This window comes from Zonotrichia albicollis, chromosome 10, assembly GCF_047830755.1.
Source record: "Zonotrichia albicollis isolate bZonAlb1 chromosome 10, bZonAlb1.hap1, whole genome shotgun sequence".
Taxonomy (NCBI): Eukaryota; Metazoa; Chordata; class Aves; order Passeriformes; family Passerellidae; genus Zonotrichia; species Zonotrichia albicollis.
In genome coordinates this window covers 504,500-522,143 of record NC_133828.1, presented here as the reverse complement: position 1 = coordinate 522,143, position 17,644 = coordinate 504,500, and the positions used below count along the sequence as shown (strand labels likewise).

Below are 17,644 nucleotides of genomic sequence, written 5' to 3'. Positions count from 1 at the left end.
ACCAAATATTTGTGTTACTGTCATATTTGTCTGTATCTTCTCTAATTGTAAACTGAACGTCATACCAAGCTGTTATGATATTTCTGATAGAGGACAATTTCTGCATTTCTACTCTACTAACCTAATTCTTTTTCAAGGATAGTAGTGGGCTAAATTAACATTTTCCACAGTTCATTTTGCCACATGTGGTCTCTCTTTGGATCTGTTACATGCTGCTGTCAGGAAGAGGCAGCATTGTGACTAATTCCAGCAACTGCTCAGCAAGGGCCCTGCAGTGTGTCACCACAGAGGCTTTTAAACACCAGGATGAAGTGCACTGGAGTTACTGCTCAAAACTGACAGATTTGCTGTTTTCTAAATATTGCTTCTGCTAGGTGACAAATTCAGGTGCTGATATCAGTAGGTGATGTGTGCTAGACTTGTTCCAAAATCATTTAATAAGAGTCAAGTTAAATGCTTAACCAGTTGAAGTGTCAATGAAGCAGCTTTCCTCCTGTGACCCATGGTCAGAGCAGCCTTTTTCATTCCTACGTTCTGTGTCTGTAGAGGAAATTCAGGTAGTGAGGTGTGCTGGGCAGGGATGTGCTCTGGGTTGTAATCCTGTGTGTGTGACAGTAAAGCATATGTGTGTATTCAGTGTGCATTACCATTGCCAGCAACATAGAGCCATGGTGCCCCAGTGTTAGGAACTGAGTTTCCAAAAAGTCTCAAGAGCAGAGCAAAAGGGCAAGAGGGGAAAACTTGGTATTCAGGTAGCATGAGAATTCCGGGGCCAGAGGTTGACTTTCAGATGCCTGTAGTCTGCATTGGAATTCTCCTTTTACTTGAAGTCTCGTTGTAACTCTAGTTGTGTTTGTGCTAGCATGTGTCTTCAGCACTGTTTTGTACAAATATTTTGTTTCCAAAAAGGCTCCTAAATGGTTGTTTCGTTTTACAAAAGAAGTATCTCATGCTGTTCATGTGGCTGAGCTAGTTTTTTGTAATCGGTAGCTGTGGTAGAAAGAAGTAAAATTAAAGGTCTTTTAGAAATTGCTACATCTTACCCAAAATCTGTCTCATGCTGATATTTAGACACAATCAAATCTGATGGACTTGCCTGTTTTTCCTTTGAAAAGCTTTTTATTTGGAAAACAGTAGCTTATAATCACTGCAAAAATTATGTATTATTCAAAGTTTGATATTTTATATTTAGAATGAGGAAGTGCATTTTCCCATAAAAATATTTAGACTAATGTTAGTAACACATGAATGAATTCTGCATTTGCCTGCATCAGTACTACTGTGAGCATAGGAAAGCACATGTGTCGGTGGAAGGACAAAAGGGTGAAGATAGTTTGATTAAAAAATCAGAACTGGAAAAATGCAGGAGAAGGTTTGGTTTTACGCTGATATCAGACACCTGCTTGGTCTGTGCAGTAGTTGGCTCTGAAGGCATCTTGCTAAGCTGGACAGTGTGGCATCTGTCACCTCCCCACTCTCAGAGCTGTAGCTGTGTGTGTCAGCTGGTTTGATGGTACAAAGGACAGAACAAACTGAAAAAACAGTGAAAAAAGGAACAGAAACAAACCTACAATGTTTGAACTGCTGTACATGTAGAAGCCAGCTGCCCTGCAGTGGTGATCCCAGCGCTCCTTGGCTGGGCCGTGCCAGCGCAGTGCCCGCTGCGGTGTGAGCCGAGCGGCGCTGGCGGTGCCAGGTGTGCGCTGGGTGTGCGTGCTGCTGGTGGCACACACTGCTGTGACACTGCTGTGGGCTGTCACCGACAGCACAGCGCCTCAAACAGCAGCTCCTGCCACAGGCTGTCCTCTCACCAGCTTGCACTGCCTGCTGCTGGGTGTACAGGAAGTTACAGGGAATAATTCCCACACAATAGGAAATTGAACTCAGTAACCAGTGGTTTGGTTGTCAGGTATAAAGCACTGAAGAATGGTGTTTACATGAACTATTTTTTAAGCTTTATCTGCTGGGGGGGGTTTGTAAAGTTTTCTATGATTAATTAAAAACAAAATAAAAACTAACCACATGGTTCATTTGTGTGATATTTTTTTTTCTTTCTGCAGCTCTACTGAGAAGTCATTTCCTTGGAGATCCTCAGGTATTATCTTTTATGTACAATTTGCTTTAAGCCCAAGTAGATTTATTTTCTTGGCATTCATAGCTTGTTTTGACACAAATGGAACATTAAGCAGCGATGCTACATATCTTTTCCAAGTGTCTTTTCTAAAGTATGACATTACTGTTTTCTTTGTCTCATATGGGACACGTGTTGTCTATGTTACTGTAAAGGGTGCTTGAGCTTATAGGTAGTTGCAAGTACTTTTCTTGTATCTTTATGTGCCTTTGCATTTCTGTGGGAGCTGTGACTCTAACATAATAACACAAAGCTTGTCATGTATTGGGTCTTCCTTGCAATTAACTAAAATTTACTTGTGAGTCTTCCCCTTGGCAGGTAAGGAGCATGAAAAAATACTGCATGTTTTAAGCTTGAAAACTGTTTTGCTTTTTTGTTTTTGTTTTTTTTTTTTTTGTAGATGTTCTTACTTAACTGACAAAATCTCTAATAAGTGGAGATTTTTCTGAGAGTGCTTTTTCTACTTTTGTATCTTGAGATAGTGTGAACTTTCTTTCCAAAATAAGCATTTTCTTGTAGTTCTACCTCTGCTCCTGGTTATAGTGGGGGAGAGGGTAGGACTGTATCTTCAAGGTGGCATTCCCTGTTGGAATAATGCCTTCTGGCTGTGACAGGTTGCGTGCATCAGGTGATGCTGGACTGTGCGGGGTCGCTCTCTGAGCCCCAAGGGCTCTGTGGGGCTGGGGGCACGTGCAGGAGCCACTGCAGGGCAGGCACAGACAGGGGTGCTGCAGGTGGCTTCTTGTGCTGGGTCACCCTGTGCTCCTGTCATTGCCCAGCATGGCCCAGGGCAGCCCCAGGGCAGCCCCAGGGCAGCTGGCATTGCGGGGTGAGAGTTGCATGAGCCCTGTTCTGCAGAGCCTTCCTGTCCCACCCGTGCAGGTGCTGTGTGGTTGGGGCACAGGCACCCTGCCTGCTGCTGCTGCTCAATCAGGCATATTCGTAATTACCGTCATCGGCATTGCTTTATATGCCGTTCCTGGGTTTTGTTTTATTTGGAGATTAAGCCCTTAAACTTGTGCGCAATTGTATTTTCATGGTTTCTGTTGCTGCAGCTGAGGTGAGGCACATGTTAGCTTTTTTCCTTTATTTTGAAGCTAATCAACAGCCTACTTGCACTGCCATTTAACTTCTGCTAGTCATGGTGGTGCTTTTCAGGTATTCTTTCAGCAGTGGTTTTTAACAAAGATCAAATTTGTTTTTTCAAGTAACTGAGAAACAAGTCTTACATATTTTTTCAATGTGAGTGTTGGATTTGTGGGTTTTGTTTGTTGGCAGTTTTTTAAGTCACATTGTTTCCCCTTGCTCTGTAATGTCCCAATGATATTTCTCAACTGGTACAGATTCCTACTGAGAGCTCTCAGGTGTTGTTTTACTTACTTACTTCAGCCAGTTCCATTCCACTGCTTCATTTCCTCTTCTGATTTTCCCATAACTTACTCACTTTTCTCTTTGACCTTCTATTAGTCTTTCTCTCTTTCTCTCTTTCTCTCTTTCTCTCTTTCTCTCTTTCTCTCTTTCTCTTTCTTTCCTTCTTTCATCCAGCTCATGTTTTTATTTTGTTCTTTAATTCTTCCTTCACATTTGTGTATTTTTTTTTTAGAAATGTGCATCTCCCTGCTAAGCAGTCACTTGAGATATGGCCAAAAATTCTACTTCTGTTTCAATGCTCCATGTGTTAATGCAAACCTAGATGTGTATTTCACATGTCTGTATATTCAAAGTAGACATTCCTGAAGTAATTGCTCAGAAGTGGGCATGTTGGAAAAAATCCCTATTTCTTGCTTAGAAGTTCCTGATCTACATTTCATTTCCTGTTTACATTTATGCTGTGATTATGGTTTGATTATAAGTTTTTATTCCCCAGTTCACTATGAATCTTTGTTTTGTGCAAGTGTCACTAGTTGCTTTATGAACTGTAATCTGAAAATACTGAAGATAAAGATGTATTAAACCACTGCCTTAAATCACCTTTTCTGTGACTGTAGGTAGTGGTTTATGTCAAAAGCATCAGTGGATGATAAGATGTGACTGTAGCTGTAATTGCTTTCTGCATCAGTGGAATTATACAGAATTTTTCACAGAAATATAAAGTGATGTTGTTTTGCAGATGCTTATAAATAGAATATTAGATCAGCCATTTATAAGAAGGGTACTATTTTATTCAGGACATTCCTCCTGTTTTATGGTAGTGGAGTCAGATAGAAAGACAACAATTCATTTAATTGTGCATTCTTGCCTTTGTTAAACAGCCTAAACAGTCTTTATGTTTTAGCCCTGTGAAGGCTTTGGCCTGGTGGGCAGTGTGTGATGGGAGCGAGATTGGGCTCAAACCTCTGTCCTGGGAACATCTGCACTGAACAGCACAATTGGGCCTTATCTTCCTGTGTCTCTCCCCAAACTGATTGTCAGTTTGGTGTTGATTTAGTATCATGTAATATCCAGTAACTGAGATAATAGGCCTTGTATTAGATAAACACAAAGCTTCAAGTATTGAAGTTGGATGTAATCCTAATGTAAATGTGCAAGTCCTCCAAATGTTTTATTCCGAAGAACATGGAACACCCACTGGTGGCTGTTACCATCTGGTGTTGAGCTGGTGTAACAGGCTGTGAAGTCAGTTCTGGCAGTGTTGGTTCTCTGGATCATTTCTAGGCATACTGATGATTAAAGTAATGTAAGTGTAGTAACACTTCTTATTAAATCTTAATTAAATTTGGTCATAATACTCCTATTCTAGTAAAATAACTAGCCTCAAATTTTACAAGCTAGTTTTCACCTAAGAATGTACTACTGGTAAATAACTGCTGACTGCCTGGGATTTCTAGGATTTATTGATTTTTTTAAAAACCTGACTAGCATTCAACCATTCTTCATAATAGCAATTGCTGAGCAACATTTTTAGTATGGATGTTCCTTATGGGTCATTATGCAGGTAGTGAGAGACCAGCATTTTGTGTGCAGCCTCTGGTAAGAGCCAGAGTATTTCTGTGCATCAGGCATTGCTGCCCAGAGCCCACCAAGCCCCACCAAGCAATCCTTGGGGCTGGGCTGGTGCTCCTTGGCACATTCCCGTTGGATTTGCTCCAGGCACTTTCATGGATTTCTGCAGCCAGAATTTGCATTTCAGGTGTTACCTTTAAACATAACCTCCATTGCCTACTCTGTTTAGCTTGGATATTAGGGGAAATTCTTCATGGAAGGGCTAACAAATGTCAGCCCTGGCACAGCTGCCCAGGACAGGGTGGGGTCCCGTCCCTGGAGGGATTAAAAGCCGTGTGGATGTGTCACTTTGGGACCGTGGGGCAGAGGTGGCCCTGTGGGGGGCACAGCTGGGCTCCATGGTCTCACAGGCCTTTTCCAAACCATGGTGGCCCTGTGCTGGGGCACAGCTGGGCTCCATGGTCCCACAGGCCTTTTCCAAACCATGGTGGCCCTGTGCTGGGGCACAGCTGGGCTCCATGGTCTCACAGGCCTTTTCCAGCCCAAACCATCCTGTGGGTCTGTACTGCATCTCTGCTGCCTGCTTAACAGAGTCACTGAATGACTAATGTTTCTGTTAAAATAATGTTGAATCAGTATCCTCATCTTTGTCCTTTTTTTCCAGACTCTTTAACTTTTTCCTTTCACCATAGGAGCATTGCTGTGCCTCCTTTGCCTTTCCTTACAACACTGTCATTTGTCTGTACAGTTCAGCTGGCATTCTTAGAACTGAAGTTAGCTTAAGAGGCATATATTTAGATATTAGTTTACTAAGTAAAAAAATATGTATAGAAATTTGCAGCAACTACTGTTTATAGTACATAAACAGGGATGAAATTCAGCTCAGCCTTTTACATCTGGAGGCGTTGATTACAGGCCCTTAAACAAGGACAGCTATCCACTGGGCACTGCAGCACAGTTGCACAGTGTTTCTATTCTTCAGAGTGTACTAGATAATAAATTAATTTTTCATTAAAATAGGCTGGAACATATATTTGAAAAATTAGAGTTGTAGAGCTACATCTAACAAAATTCTCAGATATTTATATTAACATTCTGTTAATTGTGTTTGGGAGATGATACCTGTCTGCAAGTAAACTGATTCTGTTTGGTGTAAGTCCTCCATTAGTATGTACGAGAAAATGATCATTACTGAGTTTGCAGGAAACTTGCATATGGAACACTGGATTTATCTAAACAATTTATTCTTTCAGATCCTCCGCCCACCAGTGTAAGCAAGCCCCAGGTGTCAGAGGGTGTTCACACCAATGCCTATGATATTAGGACAGAAGCAGAGCAAGGGACTCTCTACTCACCAGAGCAGACATCTCTCCATGAAAGTGAGGGTCTGTTGTGTGCATTTTAAATATTAGAATATATTTCTATTGAAAGTATAAAAGGGATAAAGTATTGAAAGTATAAAAATGCAATATAGTTATGAATGCAACAAATAATGAAGTTATATAATACTTGGTGGACTTGTTAGATTATTTTATTCTTATGCTGGCTTCATATTTACAGGGTCTGTAGGTAACTCAAGAAGTTCGACACAAATGAATTCTTATTCTGACAGTGGTTACCAGGAAATAAGCAGTTTCCATAACAGCCAAAACTTGAGCAAGGCAGAGCTCAGACAGCAGCACTCCCTTGGAGGAGCCCTCAACAGCCACGATGCGGTGAGGAGCTCGCGCGCCGAGGGGCAGGCGTCAGCGCAGGTACTCTGAGCGGTGCCCCGGGCACTCTGGTGTACGGCAGCTGTGTGGCTGGGCCCCCCTTTGCACGGGCTGGAGTTAGTGTTACCAAATTAGATTTTGTTTAATGCTTTCACTGGTTACAAAGCGGGAAGGGCTTGCAGCAGAGGCTCCTTTGCTGGGATCAGCACGGGTGATGTGGGTCATTCACAGGAGCTGAAGTGAAGTAGCATTCCTGACCCCACAGTACACTGCTATTATCATATCAAGAAAGTATCGCTCACTCAAAATTCATTGTGAAATGGGGGAAAACCTTCCTAGAAGTTAGCCTGTATGTAAGCATAGTTCTTAAAGGAAAATGCTACTTGTGTTCCTGCACATTCTATGGTTTCTAGCTTTTCCCTCCTTTTTCAGTAAGTGGAATGATAGTGAGACAGTAATTGTTAGAATATTTCTGGATTATACCAGAACTCTTTGCATTACTGTTCCTGAGTTTCCAGAGTGGTTGAGTAGCGAGGGAGGAAAATATAGGTGAAGATTAACATAGCAAGCCAAATGAGAATGAGAAACAGGTGGGTTTTTAATGTTAAATTGTCATTTTATATACTAAGAAGCATTGGTTAGAAAAAAGTTACAGGAAAACTTGAAGGAATTAGGTTTGGGGTAAAAGCTAGACTCCAGCTGCCTGTATATGCCATTAGGTTGTGTGCATTTCCTGTTGACTTCTCCATCTCACAGGAGAACGATATCCACTCTGTGACCTAAGTGATAAAACTCAAATGTTTTTGATTTCCAACAGCCTTCAGGCACTACCGCTGCCAACCGTGTGATGCGACGGGTCAGCTCGGTGCCGTCCAGAGCCCAGTCTCCCTCCTACATGGTGGGCACCAGCATGTCCCCGTCACGGGGGTCGCTGCGGACGTCTCTGGGCAGCGGCTACGGCTCTCCCGGCGTGGCCGAGCAGCGGCCCCTGCCCTCGCACGCCTACTCGTCCACCACGCTGCCCGTGCAGCGCGCGGGCTCCCCGTTCGGCGCGCACCGGCCGGCCTCGCCCTCGGCCGTGCGCCGCGCCGGCTCGCTCACCTCGCGGCAGCCCAACCCCGGCGGCGCTGCCCCGTACCCCGCCGCGGGCAGGCTCGGCTCTCCCCTCGCCCTCGCCGACGTGCAGGCCAGAGTGGGCTCTCCGTCCCAGGCCCAGCTGGGATCCTCTTCCCCGAAGCGCTCTGGCATGACGGCCGTTCCACAGCACTTGGGGAGCACGCTGCAGAGGACGATTCATGACATGGACCCGTATGGGCAGCAGTACGACATCTATGAGAGGATGGTTCCCCCGCGGCCAGATAGCCTCACAGGTGAGCAACGGGCACAGACCCCAGCTGCACAAAGCCCAGCATGCAGTCCTGGTGCTGTGGGCGAAATGTTGTAGCGCTGGGGCACAGTTGTGGTGCTGGTGTCAGGTCACTTACTGATACATACTGATGTCAGACATTGTGTCAATCGCAAGTTCCTCATAAATACTGGATTTATGGTCATTAATTGCTAGCCAGGCATTGAATTAAATCTTATGATTTAAGTTGCTAAATGAAATTCTGAGTCTTACAGCGGTATGTCAGCATTTTCAGAGATAAAGTACATTTAAAATGTGTGTGCAAGCTAAACATAAAGTAAAGCATACTAGCCTGGAACTAATTTTATGTCCAGTTCTTTCCTAAAATATATGGTTTATTACCACTGAATATTAGGGGTTTTTTCCACTGATATTTCTGGACTATCTCATACTTCGAGTTAAATATAGGGTAACCATTTTAATACTAGCTTAAAATAGAGCCCTAAAAGGTAAAATCTATTAATCTGAGAGGTAGTTCTTGTTAACATGTGTGTTACTGATTTTGTTCTGACCTTCATCTGAACGAGCACAGACAAGGTGATTTTCCAATTAGACCATGTGCCCTTTGAAACAGATGTCAATTTCTGTTTTTTCTTTTGAACCATTACAGTGCAGGAAACTCCAAAATGCTCTCATTCCCTCAGTAAAAGATAAAACGTGTCTTCTCCCTCACTTCTGTTTGCAAGACTTAATAATATGCCAGTTTGATAAGGGATTGGGAATGAGTTTGATGGGAAAGGCCCTGCTGCCCTCTTTGCCTGCCCAAGTGCTCTGTTCTCACACCTGTAGATGTGTTTTCTTAGTGATGGCCCAAAGCTTTCCTTGCAGACACTGTGGCAGAGTAGGTCTGGGATTTTAGGGGAGGAGAGTGCACAGACAAAGGGTACATTTTGTTAGACATCACTACTCCATTGTACTTTTGAAGCTGTTTTGTAATCTCCATCATTTCATCATCCCTGCATAGCTCATTTCACATATTCTGCAGCTTTGATAACTGCCAAAGCTTTAGTGCCTGCAGTGGTAATACTGAAGTCAACAAAGCTGTATATATTTTCTATGAAATATTAAATATATAGCAAGGTGAAAAATACTAATCCAGCTGCAGCATAGCTATTTATATATACTCACATCATGGGCTATTTAAACCTTTATAAAGATTTTTCTCCATGAGCTTACATTTCTGCTACCACTATCAAGCACATGTTTGCAGACTGTTTCAGTTTCACGATTACAACCCCTTTAGTATGTGCCTCTGTCACAACAGGATTTCTGTCAGGTCCATACTTACCCTGTTATTGCTGAGTCTGTGCACCATGTGTGCTGACTCAGCTTTTATTCTCTGTTGTTTAGACTGTAAATGATACAAAAAAATTAAGGTGGAAAATTTCAAGTTGTTTGTGTATGGACAAAACTTTTGGTCAAGGAAATGCTGCTTTGTCAGAAAGCCTTTCAGTGTGGGCCACTTAATAATGGAAAAAATTTAATGAATAAGTCTTTGTAACTGGTAGGTTTAAACAACACCTTTTCTTGGCCAAAGGAAGAAAGATTCGGTCCTGACAGCTCTGTTGCTTTGCTGAAGATGGGCCACGTGGGCATGTCCCTGTGCTTGGTTGCAGGGCTGAGGAGTTCATACGCGAGCCAGCACAGCCAGCTGGGGCAGGAGCTGCGCTCGGCGGTGTCCCCGGACATGCACATCACGCCCATCTACGAGGGCAGGACGTTCTACAGCCCCGTGTACCGCAGCCCCAACCACGGCGCCGTCGAGCTGCACCACGGCTCCCAGGCCGCCCTGTTCCGCGCCGGCTCCGGTGGGTGAGCGGGGGCGCCGTGCAGGACGAGGAGCCACAGGGTGTCAGTTAATGCAGACAGAAGCTAGGCTTGGAGGACTTAACCTGCAGGAATTAAAAGGCTCTTGTGATGTTTGCGGGGATTGCTTGGGGCTATACATCACTGTCAGCCTGGGGTCAGAGTGTTTTCTGTTTGATAGCACATGCACGGGTACATCCCAGATAAGTGTATTCGTGACACACAGAATTTATTGCTTCCTCTCTTGCATTCTCTATGCACCTCTCTCTTAAGAATTGAGTTGGTTCATGGGTTTTTTTATTCATCAATACAGTAAAACAAGAGCTTGCCACTAAAATTACCTACCGCATCTTTCACAGTAAAAATCCTGTTTTACCCAACTTCTCAAAAAAGCATAAGGGTAAATGCTACAGCTGAGGATTGCCTATTGAAACCGAAATATTCCTCTAGTATCTCATAGAAGTGCCACTCGTGTAATATGAAAAGTATAGGCATTAGATTAGTATTAGGATTTATTTTCTGTAGAGAGAAATGTAATGCATGTTGCAATGCAGTTTGTTCTTTAAGGTTGATTAATAATCTGTTTAGTGGTTTCCAAAAACTCTTAAAATATTAGAGTGATTTAGTTAAGTAACTCTCTAGAATTATTTATAGAGAACTGTCCGATTCATATGTTTTCCCACACTTGAAAATGCCTTTTTAACGTTTGCTAATATAACTGCGATACCAAGAGAATAGTGCTGAAGGAGCAACCAGTTTTTGCAATTCTCCTGCCTTTCACAACCTAGAATAAATGGAGTTTGTCAGGATGTGCCAATGAAGAAATATAGCTAGAAACTGGAATTCTTTGTTTACCTGTCTACTTAATACCACTTTCCATGGGAGAACAAGAGCCACCACGTCAGCTCTGTTGAGATTGGAAGACGCATGTTCTTGTTCCCGAACCACTCAGCTTCATCTTTGCAATGATCCACGTTACCTTTTGTCAGGGAAAGCGTAGTTAGGAAAAGCAGACTATCATATCAACAATATGCATTTTTGTTTACTTGTTTTTCCTTTTTGGTACAGTTGGAGAATTGATATTATGAACTTTGAAAACACTTTGCACCCAGATTTCTGCTTGTTGGCATGGGATGCATTTCCTACTTTAAATACTTGTTGAGGGAAGCTGAGGCACGAGTCTGATCCCACCAAACCTTTCATTCTGTAACTAACCTCTCCCTCCATTTGCATGGGACACCGAGGAATTGCTCCATGCAATCTGGCATCAACTTGCAACCTGGAGCACAGTACACATTTCAAGACTGAAGGTTTTTTTGCTTGCAGTGTTAAGCAGGTGTCGCCCCTTCTCTGCAGCAGGCACTTGTTACCTGTTTGTACCTGGTTGGTTTGACGCTGTTTTGTCCTAGGCATGGGTAACCTGCAGCGATCCTCCAGCCAGCGCAGCACCCTCACGTACCAAAGAAACACCTTCGGGCTGCCGCCGGCGGCCGCGCTGGCCGAGCCGCTGCGGGCGGTGCCGTTCCGGCTGCCCGAGCCCGCCTACGGCCGCCTGCCCCCCGCGCCCGACGGCGGCACCACGCGCTCGCCCTCCATCGACAGCATCCACAAGGACCCCAGGCAAGTCCCCGCGGGGCTCGGCTTCCCTTCCCCGCGCCCAGGCAGCCCCGGCGCGTTCAATGCTCACGGCTCCGCCCTTGGTGCCCGAACGGTGAGCGCGGGCTGCTTCGTGCAGGGAGGAAAAACAGCTGGTGCACATTTCAGTGTGACGTTTTTCTTTCATGGTTGTTTTTGTGGGGAAGTTATTACAGGGGACACAACTTTTATGAGATTTGACTGGATTATTGAAAATATTTTTTAGTAACCTGTAACACTGCAGTGAGTTTTCTCTTTCTATGAATGGGAATTCGGGCTTGAAAATTCAAAAGGACAGACCTAATTTATTTGAATTCATTTTTTATTAACAGCTTGCTTAAATTTCAAAACAAAGTGTTAAAACTATTTATAAATGTGCCATTTTGAAAGTGAGCACACCTATTTCTGCAATAATTACTGGTTTGACGTTACAGATGTCTGTGCACAGCATGAGCCTCTGACAAGTGTAGTATCATCATTGTAATTTACTCTAGACACTGTGCACTAAAACCTTGCATTTAACCTGGGAGTATCAAAGCCCAGGCTGTGCACAGCTTGGAAGGACTTGTGTGCATACTCGGTGTGGGTTTGGAATTAGTGGGAATTTCAGTCCCTCAGATTGCTGTTTCACTGAGAAACCAGCTCATCCTGGAGGAGCTGGGCTGAGCTGTGCCTCCAGGGCTGTCCTGGGGACGTGCTGGGCTCCAAGGAAACCTCAAGCAGAGATGGTGAGACTGAAGTTTTCTGTTGCATTCCCCTGCTCCCACCTACAGCAGGCTCATAGCACCAGGCAGTTATCCAGTCTGGGCCAGTCCTGTCATCTCAGCAATGAAAATGCTGCTTTAATGGATTTTGTTATTCTATTTATTAGTGGAAATTGATAAATTTAATTTGTTAATAGATATCAAGAGACAGAATTAGTTTCATTTAACTGAATGGTGCATTCATCCAAATTATTTTAATAGGATAGTCTTACCTCTAGGTGGTAAAGCTTGGAGGCTGCATGCTCTGGTATGGGGGCAAGAAGAGTTACTTATAGCAGGGATGCTTCCCATTCATAGCAAGGAACTTTAAGGAAACTCTGACTCAGTTGTCGCTGCTGATGCACCTTCTTAACTTGTTACAGAGCAGTAGTTATTGCAGAGGAATAGCTTTTACCTCCCACGTGATCGGTTCCAGTTTCTGATGTGCATACCGGGCTGTGGCAGGGGAGCGTGTCACAGCCTCAGAGGGGGCTGTTAGGAGGCACCACTCTGGAGTGAGAGGGAAAGCTACTACTTGTATTAGAAAGCTAGTTTCCCCTCGGGTTTTCCTGTCATTAGTATGGAAAATAAAGCTCTGAATTTGTTGAGCAGTTCAAAGTGGGCACAGACCTGAGCTTCCCCTTTGTGTGGCCGGGAGTCCTGGGGAGACCTGAATGGCCAGGCCAGCATTGGTCTTGGAACAGCTGCCCAGCTACTGCTCTTGAAACAAACTTTGCTCTTTTTTTTGTTTATTTTGGGTTTGGTTTTTGGTTTTTTGGTGGGGTGGTTGGTTGGTTGGTTGGTTTGCTTGTTTGATTGATTGTTTTTGGAGTTTGGTTTTGGGTTTGTTTTAGATTTTTGTTTACTTGGATTTTTGACTCTGAGAAAACTTAAGATACTACTTTATCCCCCTCCAGTTCTCTTTTACAAAAGGCAAATGGCCCAGCAAATATTAATTACTATGTTTCTAAATCTGCAGAGTGGGCATGTTTCATGACTTTTCCAGGATTGGTCTGGACAAAATCATTGTGATTTAATGAAGGAGATATTATTTAATGATTTTAAATTTACAATCCCTGAATAACTCAAATCAAGCAAATATCCTGCATCTGATTCTGACAATAACACTTCAGGATGTGCAGGTTTTGTAGAGGTATAATTGGCTTCTGCCTAGGGAGAACATGAAGCACTGAGAGAAAAATGTTGTGCAGAAATGATGCCCCTAAGCAGCACTGTTGAGGGGGTATCTTTTGCATTATATATTTAACTTTTGTGAGATTTTTTTGTAGATTGAAATGTCTGAGTTGGTGTTACCTTAGTGATTATTTGTATTTGTGTGGTCCATAAGCCAACAGAAGCACACTGGATATAGTGTCCTTTTCCAGTTGGAAGACTGGAAGGTGATGTGACCCTCTGCTTTCCCATTATACCTGGGTTTCCTTCTGGCCCTCTTACTCCAGAACAAAACTGAATTGTTGGAAAGCCATTAAGATGCTCCAGTAGTTGTACTTAGCAAATCCCCATCCTTTGTGAGTAATGCCTTCTCTCCGTGTGCGCCCCACTGAAGGGAGTTTGCGTGGCGAGATCCGGAGCTGCCCGAGGTCATCCACATGCTGCAGCACCAGTTCCCCTCGGTGCAGGCCAACGCCGCTGCCTATCTGCAGCACCTCTGCTTTGGGGATAACAAGGTGAAAACAGAGGTGGGTGCTGCTCGTGCTGCTCTCGCAGGGCACCGGTACAGGAAAACCAGGCCTCTTGCCTCTTCCCTTTTGTTTCATCGTGATGCAGTATTTGTGACCCTCCTGTGTTCCTGTGTGTACCAGGTGGATGCTAATATTGAATGCCTGGGGGTTGTAATTATGCACACTCAGATTCTTCCTGTCATAAGAGCTGCATGGAAATTCTATGGAAATCTTTTGCCTTAAAGTTGTCATCCAGCAGAACTCTAAAGTGGGTTCGCCAGAGCCTGGCTATGTGTAACCTGTTGGTGACTGGAGACAAGAACAACCAGGAGCTCTGGAGTGCTTTCAGGGGTTTCTATCAAGGTGTTTTAAGGTATCATAGGGAATGAGTGAGCTGTCAAGCAAAGGAAAGGAGCACATGGAGGAAACTGTTTATGCCACTGTGATGTGGGGGCAGAATACATCTGAGCAAACATTCAGATTATTATTGAAATCTCTTGAAACTTTGCATTCAAAGACCTGCTGTTTTTGCAAAACAGCTGTGACCTGTTGATTTGAGGGAATTTGCTTTTTCATTTGCATGCTGTGTGTGTGTGCTAGATGTTATTTTCAGTATAAATTTTATTTATGTTAATAAAATGTTGGTTCAACTTTTATAAGAAGATAGCCCACATAATTCACTGTTGCTGGGAGATTAAAAGCTGATAGTTTTGATGATCTGGTGATGATCACAGTGATAATCAGCTCTTATTTCCAGTATTCCCTAAAAACATATTTTGGGTATGGGAAATTACTTTTAAAACTGGAAACAAAGCTGGTGCAATAGCAATTCTCTGCACCCAGCAAGTGTCTGAAAACGACCCTCAGCCATTGCAGTGGGGTGGAGGGAGAGATTCCATCCCACGTAGCAATCAAGTCAATAAGGTTCAGCAGCTTTTTCTTCTGGAAATAGAATGGGAAGTACTGTTCTCATAAAAACAAAAGCCTTTTACATCTGTAGAGTGAGGTGAGTGAGATGAGTGGCTGCTGATGGTCCCTACATTCCACTTTCCAGGTCTGTAGGCTAGGAGGTATCAAGCACCTGGTGGATCTCCTGGATCACAGAGTCCTGGAGGTTCAGAAGAATGCCTGTGGTGCGCTGAGGAACCTCGTTTATGGAAAGTCCACTGATGAGAACAAAATAGCCATGAAGAATGTGGGAGGGATACCTGCCCTTCTGCGGCTGCTGAGGAAGTCAGTCGACGCCGAGGTCAAAGAGCTGGTGACAGGTGAGCTTGCATGGAAATTAGCAGAGAGCTGTAATGTATTTTTCTGGATACTTATCTTGGTCAGTTAAAACAGCACAGAGTGTAGTCATTGGGAGAAGTGAATGCTGAGGTAGTTGCACTAAAGCTCCACTTAGGGTGGATTTTCCCTCATATGAGTCTCCTGCACACACAGCAGGTATTTCTTTATTGATTCTGAACATTCATTTTATTACCGTCTTTTTTTATCTTTTCTTGACAACAGTTTTAAATAAGATCTTGCAGAATTCGTAAGATGGATCCAAACTATGTAAATGTGTATGGTATTTAATCTGAATTATAATCGAGGATGACTTCTTCAGAAAAATTATTTAAGCTGTATTTCATGATGAAAAAGAAGATTCAGTGCTGTTCAGTATGTTATTTGTATATACAGTTCTGCTGATAATTTACATCAGGTTTCATACTTCTGTGTCTGAATGTCATGTATAGAAACTTTACTGGGCAGGGGACTAGGGATTTCTGCCTGAGGATAAAAGATAGCAGTTACATGCATCTGATGGATGGATGGGACATGCTCCAGACTTGTTGCTGTTGTTTCCAGAAGAAAGTTTCCGTAGGATTTTTATATCCCTTCTTGTATGTTCAGTTCTGCTCCTCAGTACCTGACATCCCTGGTATATGGTGCCAGGTAACAGGAATGTCAGGGCAGACCATCCTTATCATTGGCAAAAAACCAAACCAAAGCCATGCCTTCCTCCACTGTTCACTTTGTTCACCTTGCTTTTCTCCTTTTTGGATGCTGGCTGTCCACGTTCTGCCTGCTCTAGAATCACATCACATATTTAAAGTAATTTAAGTTACTAATTTAAGTAATAAAGTAATTTAAGTCTTTTAAGTTGTCAGTGTTGCTTCATGTTTGTTTGCCAAGTCTCTGCTGACTTTTCTGCTCTGGAAATGTCTTCTCAGGGGTTCTCTGGAACTTGTCTTCGTGTGATGCCGTGAAGATGACAATCATTAGAGATGCCCTGTCCACGCTGACAAACACTGTGATAGTGCCCCACTCGGGATGGAACAGCTCCTCCTTTGATGATGATCATAAAATTAAATTTCAGACTTCCCTCGTTCTGCGCAATACAACAGGATGCCTGAGGTATTTGCTCTTCTAGAATACTCCCTTTTAAAGAGTAACCATGTTATCCAGCAGGTCTTTCTTGTATTGTAAAGACAAAGTAATTGTTTTAGTCTATAAATTACAGAGTTCTGTCATGTAAACAACTTTTCCAATTGTCCTTTTTTTCTAATAGAAAAATATGAAAATTACCAAGTTAGTCACTAAGAGTTGCTAACCAATTACTAATCAGCTGCATAAAAACCTTCTGCAGACTGCCTAATAAGTGATTATCTGTATATCCTTGCATACCCTGTGTTCCTTGGTCATTCCAACTGTCAGAAACCTGAGCTCCGCTGGGGAAGAGGCACGAAAGCAGATGAGGTCCTGCGAAGGACTGGTCGATTCGCTGCTCCACGTGATCCACACCTGTGTGAACACCTCAGATTATGATAGCAAGGTGTGTGCATGTCTCACGTACAGATACTTTGTGCTAAACTGTGTGTGTGATCTTGGGGCTTTGTACAGCTCAGCTGAGCACGGTGATGTCCTCAGCTCAACTGGCATCACTCCCAGCCCCAGGTTACTGAGGCACAGCCAAACTCAGCTGTGTAACAGAGGGTCACCTCTTGTTTTCAGTAGCATTGCAGGATCTGTTTCTTAATAAAACAGTAATAAGCTCTCAAGTTTTTCATTTTCAGAATACTAAAGAATAAGCCACTATAGCAGAGACCACTCTTATAAATACTGTCAGATTTGAGAGAGATTGCATTTTCCCAGAGAAGCAGCTACAACACAGCCCAAGGCCCAGCATTAGAGTTTAGCACTTGTGCTCCTAGTGCCTTTTTTCCTCTACTGACCTGGTTTGGTTGGTGTCTGTGTGAGGAAGAACTGGTGACACGGTGTCTCTCTGGTTTGGTTCAGACAGTGGAGAATTGTGTGTGCACCTTGAGGAACCTTTCCTACCGCTTGGAACTGGAGGTACCTCAGGCACGGCTGCTGGGAATCAATGAACTGGATGACTTGTTGGGAAAAGAGTCACCCAGCAAAGACTCCGAGCCAAGCTGCTGGGGGAAGAAAAAGAAGAAGAAAAAAAAAACTTCCCAGGAGGATCAGGTTTGTATTTTCAATGTACTGCAAATACCTCAGATGGGGTTTGACTCATGGTGGGTAAGGACATAGCTTTGCAAAACCAGCCCTACACAGAATGAAAATACAGAGTTTTTGTCCGG

At 43.5% G+C, this 17,644-nt stretch overlaps 1 protein-coding gene across 11 annotated transcripts in view; it reads left to right on the top strand.

Moving 5' to 3' along the window:
• The window catches only part of PKP4 (plakophilin 4), a 62,151-nt gene that overhangs the window by 35,885 nt on the left and 8,622 nt on the right, over positions 1-17,644 (top strand). For 3 of the 11 annotated variants that reach the window (XM_074547731.1, XM_074547724.1, XM_074547726.1), the window contains 11 exons: positions 2,061-2,095; positions 6,328-6,459; positions 6,635-6,828; positions 7,604-8,156; positions 9,808-9,999; positions 11,407-11,617; positions 13,943-14,075; positions 15,112-15,325; positions 16,271-16,454; positions 16,755-16,872; positions 17,337-17,528. In XM_074547731.1, the coding sequence (XP_074403832.1) occupies positions 2,061-2,095; positions 6,328-6,459; positions 6,635-6,828; positions 7,604-8,156; positions 9,808-9,999; positions 11,407-11,617; positions 13,943-14,075; positions 15,112-15,325; positions 16,271-16,454; positions 16,755-16,872; positions 17,337-17,528 (2,158 nt within the window). Of the gene's footprint in view, positions 1-2,060; positions 2,096-6,327; positions 6,460-6,634; positions 6,829-7,603; positions 8,157-9,807; positions 10,000-11,406; positions 11,622-13,942; positions 14,076-15,111; positions 15,326-16,270; positions 16,455-16,754; positions 16,873-17,336; positions 17,529-17,644 lie in introns of all 11 variants that reach the window. The other 8 variants (XM_074547728.1, XM_074547733.1, XM_074547727.1 and 5 more) reach the window with 5 other exon arrangements.